General features: G+C 37.1%; 5 protein-coding genes across 6 annotated transcripts; 3 read left to right on the top strand and 2 right to left on the bottom strand.

Moving 5' to 3' along the window:
* Positions 1-2,012: 2,012 nt before the first annotated feature.
* LOC102782651 (acyltransferase PGAP2-like) lies at positions 2,013-5,669 on the bottom strand. 2 transcript variants are annotated; one of them, XM_006796560.3, is made up of 5 exons: positions 5,018-5,669; positions 4,668-4,917; positions 4,312-4,418; positions 4,103-4,211; positions 2,013-3,892 (listed from the first exon to the last, which is right to left on the bottom strand). In XM_006796560.3, the coding sequence occupies exons 1-5, from the start codon at positions 5,183-5,185 to the stop codon at positions 3,828-3,830; spliced, it is 699 nt and encodes a 232-aa protein (XP_006796623.2). In that variant the 5' UTR covers positions 5,186-5,669; the 3' UTR covers positions 2,013-3,827. The 2 variants fall into 2 exon arrangements, with proteins under 2 accessions (XP_006796623.2, XP_006796622.2); XM_006796559.3 differs by having other exon boundaries at positions 2,015-3,958.
* A 415-nt stretch (positions 5,670-6,084) lies between these two features.
* chrna10a (cholinergic receptor, nicotinic, alpha 10a) lies at positions 6,085-9,690 on the top strand. The gene is given in 6 exon segments (XM_087851619.1): positions 6,085-6,258; positions 6,519-6,644; positions 7,259-7,404; positions 7,566-7,720; positions 8,183-8,715; positions 8,798-9,690. Coding segments are annotated over 6 exon segments (1,746 nt in total). The 5' UTR covers positions 6,085-6,173; the 3' UTR covers positions 9,499-9,690.
* Positions 9,691-12,953: 3,263 nt separating this feature from the next.
* Positions 12,954-13,889, bottom strand: LOC102792395 (olfactory receptor 7C1-like). Its single transcript, XM_035910259.2, has one exon. The coding sequence runs from the start codon at positions 13,887-13,889 to the stop codon at positions 12,954-12,956; it is 936 nt and encodes a 311-aa protein (XP_035766152.2).
* A 6,135-nt stretch (positions 13,890-20,024) lies between these two features.
* On the top strand, positions 20,025-20,960 carry LOC102792692 (olfactory receptor 52B2-like). The gene has a single exon (XM_006796688.2). The coding sequence runs from the start codon at positions 20,025-20,027 to the stop codon at positions 20,958-20,960; it is 936 nt and encodes a 311-aa protein (XP_006796751.2).
* A 3,772-nt stretch (positions 20,961-24,732) lies between these two features.
* LOC148098965 (olfactory receptor 52E5-like) lies at positions 24,733-25,668 on the top strand. Its single transcript, XM_087851621.1, has one exon. The coding sequence runs from the start codon at positions 24,733-24,735 to the stop codon at positions 25,666-25,668; it is 936 nt and encodes a 311-aa protein (XP_087707747.1).
* The last annotated feature ends 278 nt before the right edge of the window (positions 25,669-25,946 follow it).

Genomic DNA, 25,946 nt, shown 5'->3' on the forward strand with positions numbered 1-25,946 from the left:
AAAAAATATTTGTCTCTTTATCACCTATTTTTTGGACTATAATAGAATATTATACAACATTTAAAACAAAAACTATGACTTTTTCAATCTCTGCTCTTTGTAGCGTTACACAGCTGAATTCAACAAGCTATAACCAGATTTTACACAAGCCGTCATGGCTGATGGAGTCCATCCCAGCTACCATGAGATGAGAGGTGGGGTTCACCCTGGACAGGTCGTCAGTCTTGACAACAGCAAGGTCAAGGCGATGACACTTTCCCCTGCTTACAAAATCAGCTTACTATCACCTCAAGAATATTTCAAGGATAAAAGATCTGATGTCTCAACAGGACCTGGAAAAACTAGTCCATGCATTCATCTTTAGTAGGCTTGATTACTGTAACAGGATCTTTACAGGTCTACCCAAAAAATCAGTCAGACATCTACAGCTCATTCAGAACTCTGCTGCTCGGGTCCTCACTAAGACTAAAAGAGTGGACCACATCAGTCCAGCTCTGAGGTCTTTACACTGGCTGCCTGTCCGTCAGAGGATAGACTTTAAAGTTCTGATGCTGGTCTATAAAGCTCTGAATGGTTTAGGACCAAAATACATCAGTGACCTCCTGACCCAGTATGAACCTTCCAGATCCCTCAGGTCATCTGGGTCCGTTTTTTTTTATCAGTTCCCAGAGTCAGAACCAGACACGGAGAAGCTGCATTCAGCTTTTATGCTCCATATATCTGGATCAAACTCCCATAAAGCCTCAGATCAGCTGAAACACTCAGTTTATTTAAATCCAGGTTGAAGACTCTCCTATTCTCAGCTGCATTTCAATAAAACACCAAATCCACACTGTTAAGCTTAAATTTCAAAACATTTTAACTACAGATTTTATCTACTGTTCTGATTTTATCTACTGTTTTTTTAATCAATTTTAAATCATGCTTTTTATTTGTTTTAGTTCTTTAATGTCTCTGTAAAGCACTTTGAATCACCTTGTTGTTGAATTGTGCTATATAAATAAACTTGCCTTGCCTTGCCTTGCTTAGATACATCCTCATCCTGTGCATCTCAGATTGCTGGCTCATCTGTGTCTTATTGAATGACACACCAATCCAGGTTTTGATTGGCAGTTGCTCACAATTTTAAGCAAGTCAACATGCCAGCATTTTAAGCTGGATAAACCTAATCCTCCTCTCCACCACATGTGTTGTTTCAAAAGGAAGGCTACATCCCAGGATATTCACAGCAACAACACAACTAGATGTGTGTTAGGACAGGTGTGGACATCTGCTGCTTCACTGTGAAAGGCTGGAATGGTGTGACCTCTGTCCAAAGGGTGTGTCGAGGTGGAAATCCAAGAAGTGCAATACGTTCCTGTGCTTGAATGCACACCAGCAAAGCTTGGCAGGACACCCCTTGAAGTAAAGGGGATCTAATGCCCCAAAACATGCTGCTCTGTTGAACTAAGATACATTTGAAGAAGGTTTATGGCTTTTGCTGAGAAATTTTAAAAGTGTCCAAAAATTTTATTTTACTGTTACTAATCTGGTTATCAATTCAGAGTTATACTATAAAGGGAAACCTTGACTGTTTGATAGAGACCTATATTTAAAAGAATAATGGTGCTTCAATTAAAAAATATATATATATTATTTGTTGTTACTTTTCTTACTAATTTTTTTTTTAGAATTCCTGTTATTAAACATATGTACACACTTTGCAGAGTATATGTCTGCAATGTTGACTGTTTGGGCTAACACAGGGTCCTGTAGCTTTCCTGTAGAGTAAACCTGCACACTGAGGTATTTTCCAAGTCATGCCAATATATTATGGTGAATATCCTTAAGTTTGAGTGCAAATAAAAGAATAAATATTGGAAGAAATTACTGTCATCACATCATGGTTCATAGGTTTCAGTATTATATAGCTTTTGTTAAAATCTTTAATGACATATTGAAGATATTTACTGACTACTTCATCTGAAAACAGAAGAACAAAGTAATAAACTTTTAGTGATGCGCTTCACATACATTTGTCACATAATATTTGATTAATATTATTGATTGATAGATTGATTAAAATTAGAACCTACACAGTACTATGCTTCTTGCCAGTAACCTGAGGATCATTTGCATCATCTGGTTTAGATATATGGGTGGATTATAAGACACTTCAGAGCAGTTCAAATTCAATCATATTGCAAGATATATACAGAGGAAATATTTTGAGACTACCTTACAATCTTGGTGGTATAATACAAATGAATAGTAGCATATAATGATGTCTTAAGTCAATCATAAGTTGAAGTGCATATATATTTTAAGTTCTGTTAGAACGATGAAATAACCTTTACAGTGATTTGTTTATTAGGCACAGCACAGTTTGCGCAAATATGCAAACAATTACATTTAAACTTTAACCAGACAAATTTATTTCCATGTGCAGGAATTCCTTAGTGCATACATGGAAATTGTAAGGCCTACATAAACAGGACAGGCACCAACAGATATGGTACTGATAATGGTTTAACTAGTATAAAGAGATGCGCTGAAGTTGTGTAAAGGTAGTCAGGCTAAACCAACTTAAATTGTGCACCCTAAATTAAATTTGCCAGTTACATAGGTATTTTTAGCTGAACCTTCCTGGTATTGAGATCAGATAATATAGGCTTGTGTATTGGTATTATAGGCTGATCTTAACTTTGAGCTGTAACCTGCCAATTTAACCATCATCACAAAAATGTGAATCTATCCCTAACACAGTGTTAACAAGACCTGAGTATTATCAGTTTCACAAATATAGGACTTTCTCAGGTAAGTTATTCACTGTATTGGATTATTTTACACGGTTGATTGATTGATTGATTGATTGATTGATTGATTGTTTTTTAAATTTAGGTACTTTAATTTCATTTGATTTTATCATGTTTTTCCTAAATCTGTTGATATGGCATGTCAATCTGGAGTATACTCTTTCATTTAAATCTACAGGTTTTTATTGGGGGAGCACAGCGAAGAGTTAGGTAATCAGGAAACAATAGTGTGCACAGTTCCTCACATATTATTGAGGAAATCTGATTTGAAAAGTGTTAAATTAACATTTCAACTGCCAATATTGCAGAAGTATTTAAAGTTATGATTTACTGAACTTTATTATGTCTCTGTTTGTGTTTTAAAAGCCTGACTAGGAATGGGCATGGCAAACTAGCTAAGGTTAAAAATACTCTGGTGTGTAATGTGGTTCCTGTAATATACTTGCCCTTTAAAAATAAACCATAAATAAGTAACAACATAGAATAAAGCGCTTTGTCAACAGCAACCTGAATATTGCATTTTATTACATGAAAGTGAGTATCGGTGCCAATCTTTTTTGAGGACTCTAAATAGAGTGCAGTGTTTCTGAAGCTGGACACTAAGGCTTAGAATTCAGAATGCATCCATTTCCTATCCTTGAGTTTATATTTCAAAATAAAAGCTAAGCATACTTGAAGAACTATCACTTTACTTTGGCACATTTCTAGTATGACCACATATTTGCTGTGCAGTGTATAAAAGTTAAAATGTCACTTTACATAACATCATGTAGGTTGGTGAAGGCATCCATGAATGAGACACTGAGGCAAAAAAAATGCACTTAAAGTTATCCTAATATCCCTACAGTAGCACATGTGCATATCTTATGTTCATTTGTCAGACATCATCACTCACTAAGGATTTATGAGTGGTCATCATGGAAATATATGGAAAAGGCCTTCATCCCACTCTTCCTCTTCAGCAGGATCAAGGCTGCTGTCATCAGGTGGTTGGGGGGTGGTACATGTAGTACCTAGTCCTTGACTTTCTAGTCAGAAGTCTTTATCCTCTGAAGATGAAATGAGCATGACCTCCCGGCTCTTAAAGTCCCACACGGCTGTAAGATGAAAGGCCATATTGGAGAAAACAACTAGATACTCAAACAGGGCAAAAAATGTGTAACCTGAAGAAACAGAGTACAGAAAAAATATAATTTGGTTAGAATATTGTGAATATTTGCATTACTGTAAATATGATGGTTGATGATTAATATTAATAAAGAAGCCCACAATCCACACAGAAACATAAGGATGGGTTAAATACTCACTTCCTGATTCACAGTACATGTTGTGTTTCCAGTAAAAGAATCCGGCAAAAGCACAGAAGCATACATTGAGAAGTAAGAAACGCACTTTCCAGTGGTGAGATTTGGCATCCTGTGAGGGCACAACAAAGTAAACAAATACTGAAATTGACTGTAATTCTACAAATGATATGGCAGTTTTTAGTTCTAGTGCCTCTTTTGCTATTTCTTACCTCAGGACTTAAGGAATATTTCTTAATAGATTTCCATAAACGGCAGGTTATCAACATGTAGATTAGAGAACTTACAATGAACAGGACAAAACCTTCCTTATGCACAACTAAGGAGCAAAAACACAAAGAGAAAGGGAAATTTGACCAACAAATGGGAAGAACTTGTGATAATATGTTATTAAACTTTGCATAAATGCACCAACCACCAGTCATATTATACTTAGAACAACTGAAACTGCTTGTTTTTAATGTCCAAGAATAGGTAATAGTATTATCAGTATTATTATTATAGTATTACGCTATAGTTGTACAGACAAGGCCTGTACAAAAATGCAAACTAAATTCAGAATACTCACAGTAAGTCTCAGTGGATGATACGTATGTGAGCAACAAGAGTCCAAGGTTTTCAGATATAGAAAAGCCCAGGTTTAAACAGCTGAGTGAACTCTCTAGAAACCTGGTAGCAAAGCGAGCCTTGTAAAACTTGAAGTAGGTAAAAGCCACCAGTAACCTTGGTGCTGAGTGTAGTCCAATGCAGAATCGCCAAATGTGGCACTCAGGACTTAAGCTGATAGAGGCACTTACAGATGGCAGGTAATTAGGAACCTAAACACACACAACAAGAATTTTGTTTAGGTTAAAAATATATAATCAATACATAATAAGGTATTGCAACTACTACCAAAGAACTAAACATGCACATTACCTGGCAGTGTGTACCAGTGGCATCTTCAAAATGAAAAACAGAGGATATGAAGACACAAGTGATGAGCCCGAGCAGGGGTAGGCACACAGTCGCCAGAACACAGGTGGCGAATGATACCCTAATAACCAGGGGTCTTTCATGCCCCAAAATATTTGAACTTTGTAGCATTTTAGATTGCGACAGCGGGAAAAGAAACAATCGTGTAAAGATGATCACATACGGGATATAACGCTCTTGGCATCTGTAGCTATGCTAGGTAAGAAGAAAATAGACTGGAGATGAGTAAACATGTCAAGTACATCCATAAGGTCAATATTTATCTTGAACCTCTTGGGAACATTTCAGATTTAAAACATTCGCGTGAATTTACTGAACATGTAATGGCTAAATCCATCCTACCTTCACCCTGTTTACTGTTTGCCAGTGGTCTCTCCCAACAATACCTACGCTGTAACAATAATATTTAAGAATGCAGGGCGGTGGACGTGCATTTCTCAATCAGCTATCGTCGATCGCCTAAAACACTGCTCAGCTCATCCAGTCATTTTAAATTCCCGCATTTTAGGGGGTGTTTGTTTTTTGCATTACGCGACCTCAGATGAGTGCTCCGATGAGATGATAACGGGCCTGCGGGTGTAGCATCCTTGTCGTGTAAAACGAGTAGGTGGGGACCACCAGCACCCGGAAGAGAAAGTCGAGGAGGACAGTGTTGTGATTGCTACAGCATATATATTTCGACATAATGCAAATTATATATTATGTAATTATTATCTTTTTTTTAAAATCATTAAATCTGCAGATTTAGCCCGAAGACAAGGAGCGAGAAATGTGTTATTATTTGTTTGTTAGTTGCCGGTAGCTCTCCGTGGTGCTGAATCACAGCAAACAGGGGGACGATCCTTATTATCATTAATTCGCCACCAAAACCCCATCAAAGATAATACACAACACCACCTTTAACTCGCCGTGTTTGTGCAGGGTGTACACGTGGTCGTATCAGCTGGATTCGTTCGCCCCGCCCCTTCCCGAGCGCTTGTTGGGCTTGTTCAGCACCGGATTACATCGCTGCTGACGTCCCCCATCGGTGTGTTTTTGTAAAGACTATTTTCGGCGAATAAAACGTATTTGGGGACAGAGCAGTTCAAATGGTTCTCGGATGGAGGGCATTTGCTTCAGCAAGATGAAACAATGGCGAATCCAGACTTTATTCCGCTGGCTGCTGTGTGTCGGTATTTTGCCGAGTAAGTTTACTTTCGTTTTATTTTCTGTTTACCTCGTATAATCTAAAACGATGTCGATCAGTTTTGCGTTCCTATTTAGGTTGGTTTAATGTCATATGAAAGGGAACTATATTAAAACTGTCCTAGCAGAGAAGAAAGCTTTAGATAACATTTTTCTATAAAGTGTGGTTGGACGTGTGATTCCAGTCATCTGTATTTCATTGCATCTATTATATTGTATAGAACATCCTTTTCACCTCATATTTCCTCTCCCCCTCAAGCTGTTTCCCGGAATCCGCAAACTTGTTGCCAGCTGTTTGGGGATTTTGCTGTCATCATAATCCTGTAGACCTTCTTTGCATCCAGCTCAGAGGCTTTATTGAAACAGGACTCGAGGTTAACATCTGGTTAGTCCAAATCCATTGTTGACACTGGGAATAAATTTAGTGCTATAAATTGCGTTTCCTGTTGAAAACTCTTCCTGCTCGTTTCCTGATTGATGAGTGATTATTTTAATTCGATTTTATTTTAATGCGTGAATAATGGCTTCATGCGTTTGACGAATAATTCCCAATACTTTCCCTCCAGGTTTAGGCTCATTTTTATTTGTTGTTTGTTCACTGGATTAATGTTGCATGTTGGACTCCAAATACAGAGCTTTAGCAGAGAAAGTCACTGTTGGCACATGTTGGCAGATGTGTTTGGTCTATTTCTAGAGCCTTGTAGAAGGGAAATATAGATTGCCATTGCCCTTTGTACCCTACCACCATCTGTTGTACCATCCATATTTTGTCTCACATGCCCCACATGTTTCTCCCTTTTCTTGCAACCCTCTAAATCCACAGCACTGCCTTTGCTGTGCATGTCACTGGCTTGAAAATCTAATGATCTGTGATCACACCAGCATGCCTTTCATAGCAAACAGATATTTTCCTCGATTAAAATGGAAATACATGAATACTGAAATGCATCACATGTTTTGTGTTAACATAACTTTCAACTGCTTTGTTCCTTGCCCTAGCTTGTTGGTGTGCTCATGGAAGATATGCTCAGAAACTCCTAAAGGATTTGTTCACAAACTACACTAGCGCACTGAGGCCTGTAGAGGACACAAACACCATCCTGAATGTAACTCTACAGGTTACACTCTCCCAGATAATTGACATGGTAAACTCCCACAGTGCACATAACTGTATGAGTGAAATTGATTCATGCAGATCCATCTGTAATGCTGTTTTGTATTTTATTTTGTTTTGTTTTATTTTTTCTTTTTACTGTTTTAACTGTAATATTCCCCTTTTATGATCACCTTTCTCAATATTTTACAGGATGAGCGAAATCAAATTCTAACTGCATATTTATGGATACGGCAAGTGTGGTTTGATGCACACCTTAAATGGAATAAAGATGATTATGATGGCCTTGATACCATCCGCATACCGGGTAGTTATGTATGGAGACCTGATATAGTTCTCTATAACAGGTAGGTTGGATGGGCATAGAGTTCACAAATTCAGTACTGTATCACGACATTCTGCCCAATATGAAATACACAAGCTAAACATGCTTTGAAGCTGTCATTTGTAGGTGTCTAGGCCTATGTCGGCTGCTTCTTATAGTCCAATAATGCAGCATATACAACAGTCTAGGTAAAAACAAAAACATTAAATTTGAATTTTAGAAAAGTGATTGAAAGTGCAAGAAAGTATTAGGTAAGTAGGTGTAAAGTAATTCCATATAGTGATGCCTCCCATGGTTTAAAAGTGTCATTGAAACTAAAGGATGCTGAAACATTAAACATAATCATGTTATATTATTGAAAAGCTATAAAAACAGACACGATCCTAGTGTACTTGTGCCTTTCCAGTTTGAAACTAATCAAAGCTGTTTTTGTAAAAGACCTATCCAACATTGTTTTTTCAGCAATGATTTCTTTGTTTTTTAGCGCAGATGATCATTTCACTGGTCCCATGGACACCAATGTGGTGATTCGACATGATGGACAGATAATGTGGGATTCTCCAGCAATCACTAAGAGCTCATGCAAGGTGGATGTGTCTTTCTTCCCCTTTGATGCTCAGCAATGCCGGTTCACCTACGGCTCCTGGACCTACAACGGTAACCAGCTTGACATCCTTAATGCAATGGAGAGTGCAGACCTGGCTGACCTGGTGGAAAACGTTGAGTGGGAGGTGCTTGGTATGCCGGCTAAGAAGAGCATTGTTCTATATGGTTGCTGTGCTGACCCTTACCCAGATGTGACCTACACACTGAAACTTAAGAGGAAAGCATCCTTCTATGTCTTCAACCTGCTCATACCATGTGTGATGATCTCTTTTCTGGCACCACTTGGTTTCTACCTTCCTGCTGACTCTGGAGAGAAGGTGTCATTGGGTGTCACAGTGATGCTGGCACTCACTGTCTTTCAGTTACTGGTTGCAGAGATCATGCCCCCCTCTGAGAATGTACCACTAATTGGTAAGAATCAAATCCCAGTATGTGTGATAGTGATGCATTACAAATCTGTTCACAGATTTTCTCATCTTATTTCCTTCCACAGGAAAATATTACATTGCAACAATGACAATGATTACAGCCTCCACTGCTCTGACCATATTTGTCATGAACATACACCACTGTGGCCCTGATGCCAAGCCTGTTCCCAAATGGGCCAAGAAAGTCATTCTGCAGTACATGGCCAGAATGTGCTTTGTTTATGAAGTTGGGGAGAACTGCATGTCACCTCAGCCAGAGAAACAGGAGCCTCCTCCTGTACAGAACACCAACTGCACCATGAATGGTCAGGCGGGACCGGGCAGAGAGGACTGCATCTTCAGAATGGAGAGAGGACAAGAGATAGTGGGACCTATGCCCACAGAGGAAAAAGAAGACATGGATCAGATGCTGTCTCCTATAGGCTCAATCGGGAAGAACCCTACTAGCAACTACAGCTCTTGGAAGAATGGCATTTTTGCAAGTCTGGACTGTGGTGACTCAGGGGAGGGGAGGAGATGCAGGAAGGGAGGAGTGAGTGATGGAGAGAAAAAAGACAGAGAGATTTCCTGCAGCACCCAAAGCAATGAAACACAACTCTTGCGTAACATAGAGTATATAGCCAACTGCCACAGAGATCAGAGGGCCACACAGAAAAGGACTGGAGAGTGGAAGAAGGTGGCCAAAGTTTTAGATCGCTTCTTCATGTGGATTTTTTTCATTATGGTGTTTTTCATGAGCCTTCTCATCATGGACAAAACCATATAACTGCAGACCTTTTCAGAAGGTTTGGTGACAGCATGAAATGCCGTTAATAGCATAAAGATTATTCCAGGTTAGGACAGGAATCATCCAGTATTATCAGATTCTGTAAAAGTTTCTCATATTTGCAGGAATGTTTGAGATTTCACTTCCTATTACAAACCTTTTTGTGAGTAGAATTAAATCTTTGATAAAGTTGTTGTTTATGGACTTTCTCCCCTTGCTATGTGAAAGTTATTCCACTCACCCAAGAAGTGGGAAGTTCTTTTGTCAAATCTATATATTTTATGATAATTATATTTTTTTTCAGTCGTTCACTTTTGAGTTCTTCTTTTAATAAATAAAATACAGATTAATTTCTATACAGGAACTTTTATTTCCCCTTTATTTAAGGTGTTCATAAACTAATATCAACAAGCAACAAATAAATATTATCCGCTGTTGCTTAAGAAATGTCTTATTGTTGCAGGAAAATTTAAAATGTCCACATCCCAGAAAAGAATAAATTAATTTACTGATACAAAATGAAATAGTGAAGTGTTGAAATAAACACACAGATCATTTAAGCAGCAAAAACAGTTACTTGCAGTTTCTTTGAATACTTAATTAGCCACTTGAGACTGACTGCTGAAAAACACAACTTTTGAGCAGAAATAAACATGTTCTCGTCCTGGTTCACAAACCATTTAGGTCTCTATAGGAAAAATTCCCCTTCATAACAAATTTACAGGGTGATTTATTATATATTTGAATTATTTTTTATTTTTTTATGGCTCACCCATTTAAAATGCACTGTGACTTATGCAAGAGGTATTAAAGTGTTAAAGACGCATTGCTCACTTAATGAGACTGGGTATCTGCACTAATTAGCAGGTATCTGTAATGCATGGTTAATTATAGATGTATGAATGAACCTAATGTGTCCCTTTTGTATCCAAAAAGCCTAAATGGTAATGCCCATAATTTTCAAATAGAGGGTCCAAAATGGGACCTCACGAACCGGTGATGTGACAGTAACTTTTATATAGGGCTTTGGAGCGTGATGTCACAGGGGTGGGCGTGGAAAGGATTTTGGCCCAATCTGCCATTTTGGGGGTCTAAGGCACACACAACAGCCATGGTTCGTTCTTGCTGCGTGGTCGGCTGCAATGTTCGATCGCACGACCGGCAAAAGAATAAGCTTGAAAATGGTTTATCTTTTCATTCTTTCCCAACCTGGAAGCGACATGAGGCAGCTCGTGTATCGATGTTACCAAATGAAGGCGTGTAGCCTGGATAGCAGCTGTGAGACGAGCTGATATCCAGTTCTCTTCCATCTCCAAATATCTGTTGGTGCTCCAGACAGTTTCATTCCGGTAAGTTCTAAATATGTTCATATCACTCTTTATAGCCTATTAGTTTTATTTTCGATGCGCTCTGAGGTCATAGCAAATTAGAACAAACATCCTACTGAGTGATTTTGCAGAACTACCTTCTATTTATAGAGTTGCTAATTATTTGGCATTATTGCAGCAAACCAGCCTATGAAATGGATGAAACATCGTGACTGGGTTCCAGCGCTACACAAGGGACTTGCTTCAAACATACCACCATCATCATTATCATGTCACAGAAAGAGGGTTTTTCCTTCAAAACAGTCAGTACCTGAGGCTTTTTTGTGTGGAGCTTATATATTCTCCCTGTTCTTGGGTGAACAGCTTGCTCCCTCAATCCAAAGACACACATGTCAGGTTGATTGCAGAGATTAAAATCAGCTGAATAGCCCTGTGATAGACTGGTGATGTGCCCAGGGTTTATCCCACCCCTCACTAAAATAGGCTCCAGCCCTCCTCCAACCAAAATCTGACAAAGCAGTTAAGTCAAAAGCAGTTACTATGGTTATGGTGGTGTCCTGAGAAAGTAAGGCCTCCAGTGAACCCCGAGGGTTTCAATGCTCTTTTAATGCTTCACATGGCTTGTTTGACTAATTTCTAAATCCATGAAAATATAGCAGCTGGTATGGGTATAAAATAATTATACTAGCACAAGACCCTTTGATAGAAATTGTGTTACCAGTTTCTCTAAAACATATAACATGTTTATGATGATGCTATTGTAACGCTTATGCATTAACCGTGAAATCTCATAATTTGCAGCCATTATCTTAGCTCTTGGTATAATCCCTCATCTATATGTTTTAGAGAGGGATAGCTCTCTTTAATCTTGACCAGAAAGAAAAATAGTCTCAATGCTTAGTCAGCAGTACTCTGTTCTAAACTGTTAGGAAATGCACTACAATGCAATGTCACATTAACAGAAGTAGAGAAGAATTACAGTAAAATGTCATGGGAAAATAATCTGTCCTGGATAATCCAGGTGCATGTGGCATGCAGAAAGATAAGGAAAGTATTTTGGGGGGATTACAATGATACTTTTTTTTTTTTTTAAATTCAGAAATATATTTTTGGTAAAAAATATTTTCCTTCTATCTGATGGTCCTAATTTGAAGGTGTGAAAGACAACTCCTTGCACACAATGATGCCAAACAATACAGAACAGTGTTGATAATGGATTAGAATGAAGAACTGAATCGATTAAGTTGATCCAAACAGCCATTCACCAAGGAAATATTTTATTACTGGCATTTCTTATTATCTTTAGCCATACAGTAATCTTAGTTGGCTTTTATGAGTAAAATTAGTTAAAAACTCTAAAAGCCTTTTGTTATTAATAAGATATGAAAAAGAAACTTCAGAAGCTTCAGTTAGCGTTAGATGGAAAATAATAGTTGCAAGGGTACATAATAAACAACTGAAAATATATTCCCTATTGGTATATGTACAATAAATACATTTTGTATTGTAATACTCTATTAAAGTAAAAAAAAAACAAAAAACATTACTAACTTTTTGAGCATACGTTTTGGGTTGTAAGTTATTAACAATGACTACACAGAAAACCCCCACAAGCTTACTGAAAACAAATGCATTACTCAGCTCCAAATACATGCATAGTGATACTGATTATAAGGACATTTTTATTTATTTTATGCTCTGTCATAGATATTATTTTAATGGCTTTTCAGCAATCAATCAATAGAAGTGTGTAGGCCTGGCCCCACTTAAAAAAACGGTTGGTAGAAAACATTTAGATTTTAATACATGGGTGGGAGGAAAATTAATGTGTTCTTCATTCTGATGTCTTGTCATTTTATGCTGTTGTTATTGTTATTGAGCTGTTGAAAGACTTTTCAAAAGGAACTGGAACTTATTAAAAAAAAAGGTTAATCTAAAATAGATCTATAAATCTATAAATCGAAATATACCTTTTCGTTGCAACCAGTGAAAACCTTTAATAATACATGTACAAGCCTTATTTTATTTATTTATTTTGTACTAATGTAAGGTGACCTTCGGGGTATTTAAAGGCGTCTATAAATAAAATGTATTATTATTAGTATTGTAAATTGAAGATTAAAAATATTAGGATGGAGTCACTTTTCTTTTCAGTATTTCAGTAATTTTATGTCTTAATGATCTCGTTTGCATTCCATAAATTATTGGATTCAGATTAGCAGGGACAACATGAAATAAAACATATGCAAATTTCCTTAAGTCTGGGTAATTTGGGAAACGATGCAATATAATTGTTAAAAATCCTGACCAGAGCATAATCAGATAAAGAACAAGGTGGCTTGCACATGTTTGCAGTGCTTTGTTATTCAAGTCTTTGTTTTTCTTAATCCAGCAAATGAGAGCAATTCTAAAATAGGTGGCAGCTATGCTTGCAATTGAACTAGTAAACAGCAGCACAGTGAAAAAGAGTCCATAGATGTTGTTTATGGACACGTCCTCACAAGAAAGCTTGAATAGTGATGCATTGTCACAATAAGAATTTTGTATAGTGGATCTGCAGCGGGACAGCCTCACAGTAAGACCTATTAATATAGACACAAGCACTACTGACACCCCCCAGGCAGCTGCGGACAGCCCAACCACAGTTCTGGTTGTCATAATGGAACTATACCTTAAGGGGTGGCATATCGCCACATATCTATCAATTGCCATAATGATGAGGATCATATGTGAAGCCGATCCAAATGTGTGACTTTGAAAAGCCTGAACCACACACTGTTTGTAGGTGATAAACTGTTCGGTTGCCAAGATGTGAGCCATTAGCTGAGGCAGCAGGACTGTGTTACCTATGAGATCATTGACAGACAGGTTACAAAACAGAAAGTACATTGGCTGGTGCAAACTCTTCTGAGAAATGATAAGCAAAAGGACTCCAATGTTAGAAAAAAGCAGGGTGAAGTAAACAAAGAGCAGTAAGAAAAAGAGAGGAAACGTTAACTCTGGAGAAATGTCAAAACCTTGGACCTCCAGAATATCGGTTGAAACTGTTTCGTTTTTTTCCATTCTCTTTACTTAATGGGAAACCTAAAAGAGAAAACACTGACAATGAAACATGATAAGTGTCCCAGTATGTTAAAGCTGAATGAACATACTTATTACACTTTTTTTTCTGCCTGAAAAAAAAAATCAATAAAAATAAAATATGATTAAAAATGCTTCAGGATAACAAAAAAAAAAGAAAGAAAAACAAACACAAAATTTAATTAAATTACACTTTTTAAAAAAAAAAAAAAATTAAAAACACATTACCTTCAATTGAAATATTCAGTAATCAAATTCTGTCTTGTTCTCTTGCATAAAAAAAAACATTTTTCATTCATTTTCAAATATGGTGTGTAAAAAACAACAACAACTAAAACTGACACCAATAAACCATAACCATAAACTAAGGAAAGTACCAACATTTTAAAGTGAAAATGCAGATGTTTTGAAAAAACAAAACAAAACAAAAAAATGCTTAACAAAACCTACAACAATGTGAAGTCACAGTGTTTTAAGCTGCTAGTGTTTCGTACCTTGGCTGTGGAGGAGGGAATCTAATCAGCAGCTACAACTGAGTGACTTTTATGTTCAGGGTGTAACAATTGATATGAATTTACTGGCTTCTCCATTTCAGCTACAGTTCTATATTTCTCGTTGCTCGTCATAGATTCCCACATGAATTGATATGGAGCTTGATATTTAATTTTTGTCTAGATGCAAGAATAAAAGCTAAAACTTTTCCTGCCATACCCTTCGAAAGAAGAAAAAAAATGTTAACAAGCACATTTTAAATTATTAACAAGAATGAGGACCACATATAGTGGTCAGTGTGTATTATCTGTAGAAATTGTACTCTTTCAACTTTTCACTTTATGTTTGTGACCTGCACTCCACCTGCAGTCCTTCCAGACACATGAAGAAAGCAATGGGATATGGAAACAATGTGGACTTCTCCTTCATGGATTTATCATTACCACCAAGTGCAACTAAGTGTTATAGACATATGTGCTGACACAGCTTAACACACTTAATCAAATTAAAACAAAAACAACCATTTAAGTTAGGCCTTATATTATATGGTGGTGCTGGACTTGCCACTGTTTTCCGGGACAGTTTCTCCTGCAGAGCTTTGGACTATGAGACTTTCCCTTTCTTTGAGTCACAGTTTCTTAAGGTCGGTTCATCAAATATATTTTACTGTGTTTTAATCTGCCGCCCTCCCGGCCCAGCTGGTGTTTATATCCAGGATTTCACAGACTTTTTATCCTCCATTATTAAACTGGAGAAAGTCTTGATGATCGGCGATTTCATCCTGCATGTGGATGATCTTAGCTGTAGCATGGCCTCTGACTTGTTATCCATTACAGACTCTTTTAATTTTATTCAGCATGTCTCTGGTCCCACTCATGTTAAAGGCCACACCCTGGACCTCGTGTTTTCTCTTTGCTTAGACATAACTAATCTCTGTGTTAAGGATGTACAAGTGAGTGACCATTCTTGTGTTTTTTTTAACCTTAGCTTCCCTCTGGAAACACCACCATCCAATCTCTTGTTCAATAAGTGGTTCATAAATCAGGATGTTGCCCTGAAGTTTTCTGATTTATTGGATCCTCATGTGATCAGGGGCTGCACTGACGCTGATGCTGCTATGCTGTCAAGGTCTGTGTGGATGAGGCATGAAAGGACCCAAAATGCAGACACAAACGTAGAGGCAAGGCTGAAACTCAAAATGGTGGCTTTATTGCTGAACACGGGAAAAACTAAACTAAACTTGACAATACAAAATAAACTTGGCAGGCTTGGCAAACAGAAAACACAGACATATATAAGGGAGGATGCAACACTGAACACAGGAAGACAGAGGACTTAAATACACACATGAGGTGATCAGGAGAAGTGGCAAGACATGGGGAAACAGCTGACACACATGAACATAACGACATCACAGGGGAAACGTAAAACTAAACACAATGAACACAAGAACACATGACCTCTTTCAAAATAAAACAGGAAACAAAATGAAAAGCAGACCTGACAACATGAACTTAACAAAAGACATGCAGACATGAAACACATGAAGGGCAAGGGAGACTTAACACAGGGGTTGAAAACATAAGAGGAAACTAATAAGCAAATGAACATAGAAAACGTAATGAGCTTAAACATACACTATAAACATCAAAATAAATTAAAACCCAAAATGCTGGGTCAAAAGACCCAGGATCATGACAGTGGTACCTTTAAAAACTGTCATTGCTGCCCCAAAAAGAGCTCATCCGTGGATAAACGATGACATAAGGAAAGTCAAAAGACTCTGTAGGAAAGCAGAACGCCTTTGGAAATCAACTAAACTTGAAGTTCACAGGCTCCACCTTAGGGAACTTTGGGTTTCCCTGCACAAAACCATTACATCAGCTAGATCAGGATATTTTTCTCAGTTGATCTCATCAAACAAGAGAAATTCCAAAGTACTGTTCGAAACCATAAACTCTATTGTTTCCCCCGTGGACCACCCAGTACCTGTGTCCTCTATATGTGAGAGTGATGACTTTCTAAACTTCTTTGTAGATAAAGTTAATAATGTCCGTATGAGCATTGGTTCTTCAATACCGTCTGTTTGTGTCTCTGGTCCACCTCCCCCCCATTTACTGTAAGCCTTTCACTTCTGCTGGATAAAATGAACATCACCACTTGTCCAAATGACATTCTACCTGCTGTGCTGTTTAAAAATGCTCTCTCTGTCATATCTCCAAACTGCGAACTTTTTTGTCTAAATCTGAGTTAGAAATGATTATTCATGCTTTTATTTCTTCTCACTTAGATTACTGTAACAATCTTTTTCTTGTTTTGAGCAAAAAGAACCTTGACCGTCTCCTGCCTATATTTCTGATCTCTTAGAACCTCACACTCCCTCTCTCAGCATGAGATCATCTAATCAAAGGCTGTTGGTAGATCGTCAAAACATCAAAACTAAGAGTTTGAGTGAAAGTGAAAAAACAAACAAAAACACAAAAAAATGCATGCTCAAAAGTTATTCTAAATGTTGAGACAGGTGTTGTTTCTGTTGGGATTCTAAAAATTTGTGAAATTTGTGGCATAGAAATGGTAGCACTGTTTTTTTGATAATATGCAGAGTGATGGTTATAAAGTCTAACAGCTGCTGGGAGGAAGGACCTGCTATTAAGCTCCTTTGTGCACCTATGATTTATTTAGTTTTGACTGAATTACATACAAGAAAAAAAGAGCCCTGTGGCAAGTCCAGGATTTACCCTGCCTCTTTCCATGTATTTCCATGATTTTCCATGTATTTCAATGAGTGCTTTATAAAGGGATAAGCACATGTAAAAATAAATAAATAAATATTTTCAATATTTCACATCTACACTAACATCTGAAAATGAACCAAGGACTTTCACTGGGGCAATTTCAAATTCCCCAAATGTTCCAATGAACCATGTCATCAGATAAGTCAACCACTCAAATAAACAATCAAGCAGAAAAATACCTTATCCTTACATAGAAAGGCCCGAGACAGTAAACTCAACCCATGCCCTTTTCTGTGGAACAGTACTAAAAAAGGGCAAATAATGTAATATGTGGGTCAAATGAATTATCAAAGCAGCTCAAGGGTTCATCATGTCCATTTCCCAGGGGAAGATGATTAGTCCTAATGTCCTTACTGCCCTTTTGTGTGAGTTAAAATTGTCCTTGTTCCCCATTGCCTGCTGTGATCACTTCAGAGCTCTGTTTCAATTAGTATTCTTTCATACTTTCTGGAAAGGCTGAACATTGTAATCATTAAACATGTTTTTTTGTCTTTCTGCATTTTCTGTAAAACATTTACTTCAATATTAATAAATTACTATGTCAGAAGGAACTGTTGTTCCTACAGTGCAAATGAATGTATATAAAAAATAATAAATTATTATAATACTTTATATACTTATGAAAAAAATAAAAATAAACAGTGTTATAGTACCCAAGGTGTAAAAATAATTAACTTCATTTCACAGTTCATGATTAAAGTTTAAAAAAATCAAATGTTCACACATTATTATGTTAAATGCAACTCCACTTAACAACTTGTAAACATCTGAGTCACACACACCTCCCAGGAGTATTATTAAAAAACAATCCTCATTAGCAAGTAAAACAGTATATCATTCTAGACTAGAGGTTTACCATTTGTCCAGGGATTAATTAAAATGTGAGACAGTTAATAACACATCAATTAATCAAACTTCTAAGGGGCTCATTAAATATATGTTTTGACAAAGTAATCAGGCATTTGGCTGATGTAATTCTGCCCAGTTAAAGTGGTTCCAGTTACCATTCATTTTATTTAAGCTGAATAAAAATATATTTTATCATTTCTGTGGCACTACTTTATGGTATAAGGTATTGTTATGCTAATGCAGCAATTATGTTATAAAACAGTTATAACAGTATATAAAATAAATACTTTTAAAGTATTATTTGTAGCACTATATACCAACATATCTTTACTAATAATATATATATAAGACTTTATTGTTTGCCATTTGTATCTATCTATCTATCTATCTATCTATCTATCTATCTATATATATATATAGAGATAGATTTCTTTAAATTTTATATATATATATATATATATATATATATATATATATATATATATATATATATATATATATATATAATTTAAAGAAATCGAACATCAGTAAAAACTGAAAGAAACTTTCTAACCCATCTCACCTTTAACTGAAAGGTAAAGGTGCACCATCTGCACCATCGAGAGCATCCTGGCCAACTGTATAGCAGTCTAGTATAGGAGCTGCTCTTGCCTCGGACCAGAAGGCATTACAGAGGGTCATGAAAACTGCCCAGCGCATTGTCGGAGCACCACTTCCTGCCATAAATGACATCTACAGGAAGCCGTGTCTGAAAAGGGCTGGGAAAATCATCAACGACTCTTTACCCTCCTGCCCTAAGGGAGGCGCTACAGGAGCCTCCGGACTAAGACCACCAGGTCCTGACATCTGACCGACATTAAACTCGTGGACTGATCACACACACACACACACCCACAACCACCTATAACTGAACACACACACAATGGACAAAAACAAACAAATGACCAACTGTACCCTCATACACACAATAATAACATGGACTGAACCACCACTCACAACCACTAGCACTTTATATAATCTCTGTAGGAATTAGCCACATATCTCACTGATCTAAACTGCACTACTGTATAATTCTGTTCAATAATAATTATAGTTCTACAACTGTTTACAACTGTTTATAACTTGTATAGTTCATATTTCTATACAGTTTCATATTTATATCCTGTTCATAGCCTGTACATAGCTTGTACACTCACTACAGTCTGTACATACTTATAGTTATAGCATATTTATAACATACCTTCATACATGTACATAATAGACCCTCATAATTTTTTAAGACCATCATTTTGTACCCTCATACCTATAATAGACCCATTTTTGTAATATGTCTATATATCTATTTCATCGCTAATATATATTTTGTAATATATCTATATTATTGCTAAGCACTTTCTGGATGGATGCAAACTGCATTTTGTTGCCTTGTACTTGTGACATGTGCAATGACAATAAAGTTGAGTTCTATTCTATTCTATACTGCTGTGATAAAAGGCACTGGTTATCATAGAGTCTCATATACATAACTGGAACAAACAGACTGTTTTGTGTCGGAAACATTTTAGTTTATTCCTTATGTTTCCTACATTTAGCCTGTAGTTTACTGGTGGTTATTTTAATAGTAATGCCCTTAACATTAGTTTATTTAGCTAAATTAAGTAAAACTTTTAGTACTTGATTTGGATACTGAATACAAACTTAACAAAAAGATTTTTGTTTTTCTATCTTTGTAAATCCATTAATAATCCCAGAAGTATACATGTCACAGGGTGACGTTACATGTTCTGGTCAAGGTGACTGTAATAAAGCAAGAGAAGCACAACAGTTCGGAGCACTTTAGGCAACATTACATTTGAAAAATGGCACCCTTTATTTCTGTAAATATTAACTTGATTTTAATTATAATGTGAAAATATTTTAGTAACAATGTTTAGTAAATTCACAGTTGTCTTTTTCTAACTTTTTTTCTAACTAGTTTAAAATGGAAAACCAGTCCTTTGACTTTAGTTCCGAGTTAACCCTTGATCCATTTGTTATCCCACCTGGAGGAAAGTATCCTATATTTTTTCTTGGCATTTCAATTTGTATTTTTGGAATTTCCTGCAACCTGACCTTGTTGGCTTTAATCATATTGAACAGAAACCTTCACAAACCCATGTATTTCATCCTATTTAGTCTTTCACTCAATGATCTCATAGGACTATCTGCAATGTTACCAAAAGTACTTTCAGATATTGTTACAGAGACACACAAAATTGACTATCATCTCTGTGTTTTACAGGCATTCCTGCTCCACATGTATGGTGGTGGCATTTTGTTTATTCTTGCAGCAATGTCCTTTGACCGTTATGTTGCTATTTGCATGCCCTTACGCTATAGCTCTGTCATGACACCAAGATTTATTAGTTGTATCATTGTACTAGTTTGGGGCCTCGACTTTGTCTTGATTGTATCACTGTTCTCTTTGCAGGCAAGACTTCCCAGGTGCAAACATGTTGTTATGAATGTGTTTTGTGATAACCCATCTCTCCTGAAGCTGACGTGTGGAAACACAACAGTCAATAATATTATGGGGCTGTTTAACACTGCTGTTATACAAGTTGTAAGCGTATCCATTCAGGCATATTCCTATGTTAAAATTCTCATCGCATGTGTGGTTGCAAGGAAATCAGAAACAAAGGCAAAAGCTGTCAACACGTGTGTCGCACAGTTAGTTATACTGTTCATGTTTGAGGTTGTGGCAACATTCACGATTTTATCTCACAGATTCAAAAATGTTTCGGTTGACATGCAAAAGATCATGGGCATGCTCATATTTACTGTACCTCCACTTCTGAATCCAATCGTATATGGGTTGTATACAAACGAAATACGAAGCACTCTCCTGAGAGTCTTAAAAAATAGAGTATCTATGTGAATATTTGCTTATTGTTAATCAAATCATAAAAATCTTCATCTGATCAGCACTTTGAAAACTGTAAGAGCTACACATGAAGAAGTAATGTAAAATAATGACACACACATGAACAGACACATAAGCCATCTGCATCACTGTGGGAAAATCTGCAGTTTCCTGTATTACAGGAAATATTATTGTGGATTTTTTTGTGTAATGTAGTTTAGCTCAATAACACTTATAAGATGTAGCGATTCTTAAAATATAGAGATAAACATTCATCCCACTTAAAATGAATGAGTGTTGACTACATTGTACTCCAGTTATAAAAACTTGTTGTTACTTTTATCCTGATATTTTTCTTTTGGTTTTGTGATGCGTTTTGTGATGTCAATATATTGACAATATACTGCACATGCTCAATACATCAAAGTACATTTTTCTGATCATCTTTATTATAAATGATAATATATTTAGATTCTATTTTTATACAGTTTTTTGAATTACAGAAAATATACTCATGATCCATAAGAAAAATGGAGAAAAGATGGGAGAAATTTGTGTTGTGGTTTATGTCATGGCCCGTCGGAGTGGCTAGGGATTTTCCAGTGCTTCTGGTGTCCACCCTGTCTCACCTGTATCTCATTCATGAGCAATCAGCAGGAGGGTTATTTTGGCCAGCACTGCCTCGCACGCATCCAGCTACCTCTTAGTGATAACTAGGCCTCCCTTATGGTTAGCTTCATCCCAGTTTTCTTCATGTGCAACTTTGTTTCTATGCGCTTCAGCTCCTGGTCGCAGTCTCACAGATTGACCCTTGGTTGCCATTCTTTTTCCAGCGCTGGTCCTGCTTGCTTTCCTCACCTGCAAACTGCTCTCAGAATCCATAACCTTGCTTACCTGCATGCCCTCCTGCCCATTGTGCCTTTACTAGACCCCTCTGGAGAATCTGGAAAACAGACTTTCCACCGTTTTCAGTGTTCATGCCCTGCTCTGGACACTCCCACAGGTACCCTCCCCGAAGCGTCTCAATTTTGGCCTGCAAAACTCCCTTCAGTCAGCACTCACCTCCAGCTTTCCTCTATCACCTTACCAGTCCAGTAATCTTCCTCTCCTCTGTTTCAGAGTTCTTGTTCTCCACCAGTGACTCCTCGTGATAATCTGCTCTCTGCTGGCGTCTCCTCATATGTATTCATGTTTAGCCAGATTCCACTCTCGCTGTGTAAATAAAGACTTGTGAAAAGTTAAGTGAGTTATTGAGTCTGCTTTTGGGTCTGAATCTTGCTTGAACCTCTGGTTCATGACAGTTTATAAATATATACACATGAAGTTGTTTAGTCACAAAACTAAATAAATAAAAGAGGATCTAACCCCATCGCCTTACCCTTAACCAAATCTCTATGCAGAAGTTGTAAGGGAGGGATATTACTTTTGGTTGTGCAATTTTTTTGACTTTCATTTATAATCTGCTTGTACTCTGAGTTTTACTGAAAAAATCCCATTTTAGAATGCTTTGGTCTCATACAAGTAAACAGTCTGTGTAGAAAACAATGGAGGGCATGCCTTTACCTAAATACAATGTCAAAAACTTCTCTTTTTAACATGTCTTACAACTATTTGTAAACAAGGACCATCAGGTAAAGCTCATCAAAGTTGGTCAGTAGACAGACTGATTGGTTCCCAGATTGCCTTTATGTTAAACTCTATTGGAAGTGGTGTGAGAGAAAGAGCACAATCCTTACATAATCTTTCATTTTTAAGGATTCAAGTCAACCATAAAACACTTGTAAAGTATCTAAACCCCCATGTTAAGAAAAGACCTGACATAGTGTATTGGAATATAGCTTAGACTGACTTCAACAAGTTATATCACTAAAACATAGAATCAGAAGGCATATTAGTCACTTTCAAGTATACTGAGGTTGTGCACTGCACTGGTATTCTGCAGAGGTCTAAGCCTTTGCAGTATTAAAAGTAGATATGGATACAGCCTAGGAAGTGATATAGATTGAGAAGCACAGTTGATAAATCAGGGGTGTCCAACTCCAGGCCTCAAGGGCTGGTGTCCTGCAGGTTTTAGATATCACACTGGGTCAACACACCTGAATCATATGATTAGTTCATTACCAGGCCTCTGGAGAAATTCAAGACATGTTGAGGAGGTAATTTAGCCATTTAAATCAGCAGTGTTGGATCAAGGACACATCTAAAACCTGCAGGACACTGGCCCTTGAGGCCTGGAGTTGGACACCCCTGTCATAAATGAAAGTGAAGAAAAGTCAGGGGCCCCGGCAATAGAAATTACAGAGATGAGAAGGGATAGGAAACAATGCAGAAGACTATGGGCCTTCACAGGAGGCATCACCAGCAAGTCAAGGAAGTTGCTGATGTCAATAAATCCTCTCCATGTATAGGGACTGGCTTAGCGATAAGATTTACAAGTTTATGTAAACAAAGTTGTTTGACAAGTCGTGGGCAAAGAGGACTGGAATGTACTGCAGCTTACTGTAACTGCCGCAGGACTGATGATAGCTTCAATCTCGTATGGTCCAATGTAACATCGAGCGAGCTTATGGGAAAGGTATTTCGAGCCCCAGCTCCGACAGTCTCTGTCATTGTGACCTTGGGCAAGACACACTTCACACTTGCCTACTGGTGGTGGTCAGAGGGCCCTGTGGTGCCAGTGTCTGGCAGCCTCGCCTCTGTCAGTGCGCCCCGGGGCAGCTATGGCTACAATGTAGCTTGCCATCACCAGTGTGTGAATGTGTGTGTGTGAATGGGTGGATGACTGAATGTAGTGTAAAGCGCTTTGGGGTCCTTAGGAACTAAGTAAAGCGCTATACAAATACAGGCCATTTACCATTTTACCATTTTAAAGGATGTTCAGCCCCCTCTTTCCATTTCCCTAGTGCCAACTTCACTGCTAACATCTCCTGGTTGGCCACATCAGGATGGAGTGGACATGGACACAGTGCTCCTGGGGGGTTTTGAAGAAAGTCAGGATAACCTCAAGACATACGAACACAAAGATGCTCAGAAAATCTCTTAGAATGTCATTCACTAATACCAGGAAAACCACTGGAGCGTTAATGAGGATAAAGTTGTATATTGAATGTGGTTTTTCATTCATCTCCGCTCCTGGATACAGACCAGATGATAGGCAATGCGTAAGTCAAGTTTAGTAAAAATAAAAAGCTGACCTGTTGATATGTTGTTGATGTTTGTGTAGGTAATTAATGACATGATATAACATTTCTGATCCTTGATAAATCCGTTGTGAGGCAGTGGTTAAGACCATGCGAATCTAAAGAGGAACTTTAAGATAACACCTAATACTCCAGAGAACTGCCTGCTGTTCAGAGTCACGTCTATAAAGCCTTTAATCCCCATGAATCTTTTACTAGGTTGTCATGGCCAGCACTGACATAACTGGATAAAGATGAGTGCTTTGTGTGTATGTACAATGTTGTGCATATGTACAATGGTTTGTCTTCTTTGAAGCGATTGACTCCTATATATATATGTGTGTGTTGTATGAGCTATTTAAATTTAAGGTCAAAACATTCTAAGTTTTTTTTTTATGAGTGCAAATTATATGACATGAAATGTATATGAAGTTCTTTGGAGAGGGACGATAGAGTTTGTTGATTATAACTGAACTGTAACATTTAATCCTATGTCTTCTTTTTATATATTTTCTATTATGTCCTTTGAGGTACGTAAATATTGTTTTGCTCATTAGCAAAGAAGTGATGATTGACTTCTCAATTTTATAGTATGAAAAAGCAACAAAATGAACAACCAATACAACACATCCTCTTTTTTACAGATTAATGTCTTTAATCTCTCTTCTGAGAGTGTTTTTCCTGCATTTCTTTTTGCAACTCTGAGTTACATGATCATACTATTTTGCAACCTTACTCTAATCCTCACCATTATGCTGAATAAATCTCTGCATCAGCCAATGTACCTAATTCTGCTGAATCTTCCTATTAATGACCTTATAGGTTCATCAGCTCTCTTTCCACAGCTCATCAAAGAAATACTGAGAAACAGTGGGATAATGCAATACTCAGCTTGCGTTGCTCAAGCTTTCTTTATCCATATCTATGCAGCAGGCACTGTGTTCAATCTGAGTGCAATGGCATATGATAGATACATTGCCATATGTTACCCACTGCAGTACAGTACTGTGATGACTAATGCCCACATCATGAGAATAATCACCATTGTATGGATGAGTTGTTTAGTTTTAATTGCTGTGCTTTTTTTCTTACTTTTGCGTTTGCCTCGTTGTCGATCTGAAATGACAAACCTCTATTGTGATAATGCATCTCTGTTGACTTTGGTCTGTGCTGACACAACTATTAACAATATCTATGGGCTTTTGATAAGTGCTTTTTCACAATTGGTGGCTAATGGAATTGTTTTCTACACATATCTCCGGATCCTCATAACTTGCTTTAGATCTAAACGATCAGATACAAAAGCCAAAGCTCTGCAGACATGTGCTACACATTTGATTGTTTTTCTCTTGTTGGAGTGTCTTGGTCTTTTCACCATCATATCATATAGACTAAATAATGTTTCACCCCATTTCAGAAGATTTATGGGTTTGTCAACTTTAATTTTCCCCCCAACACTGAATCCAATCATCTATGGTTTGAAAACAAAGGACATTCGAGAAAAGGTGTTGAACTTTTTAAAGAATAGGATCTTTTCATCTTAATGCACTTTTTTCAAAAGAATCTGATGTAACATGCTGAAACATTTTAAATGTTTTATTTTCCCGTATTTATCCTGCTGTCTGACATTAATTCAGTCACTCTGTCGAGTCTTTTAAAAAATGCTGATTAAGTTTTCTGATGACAGATATTGTAATGCTTTTTGAAAGAATGTAGGTTATTACTTTATTTTTTAGTTATTGCTTGTCATTATATTCTTTTGCATAAAAAGTAAATGGAAACTTCCAATTACACTTTTTTCTCGTTGTGTGACTGTTTTCAC

Source organism: Neolamprologus brichardi, chromosome 14 (genome assembly GCF_056152115.1).
Source record: "Neolamprologus brichardi isolate AB-2024 chromosome 14, ASM5615211v1, whole genome shotgun sequence".
NCBI classification, from domain to species: Eukaryota; Metazoa; Chordata; class Actinopteri; order Cichliformes; family Cichlidae; genus Neolamprologus; species Neolamprologus brichardi.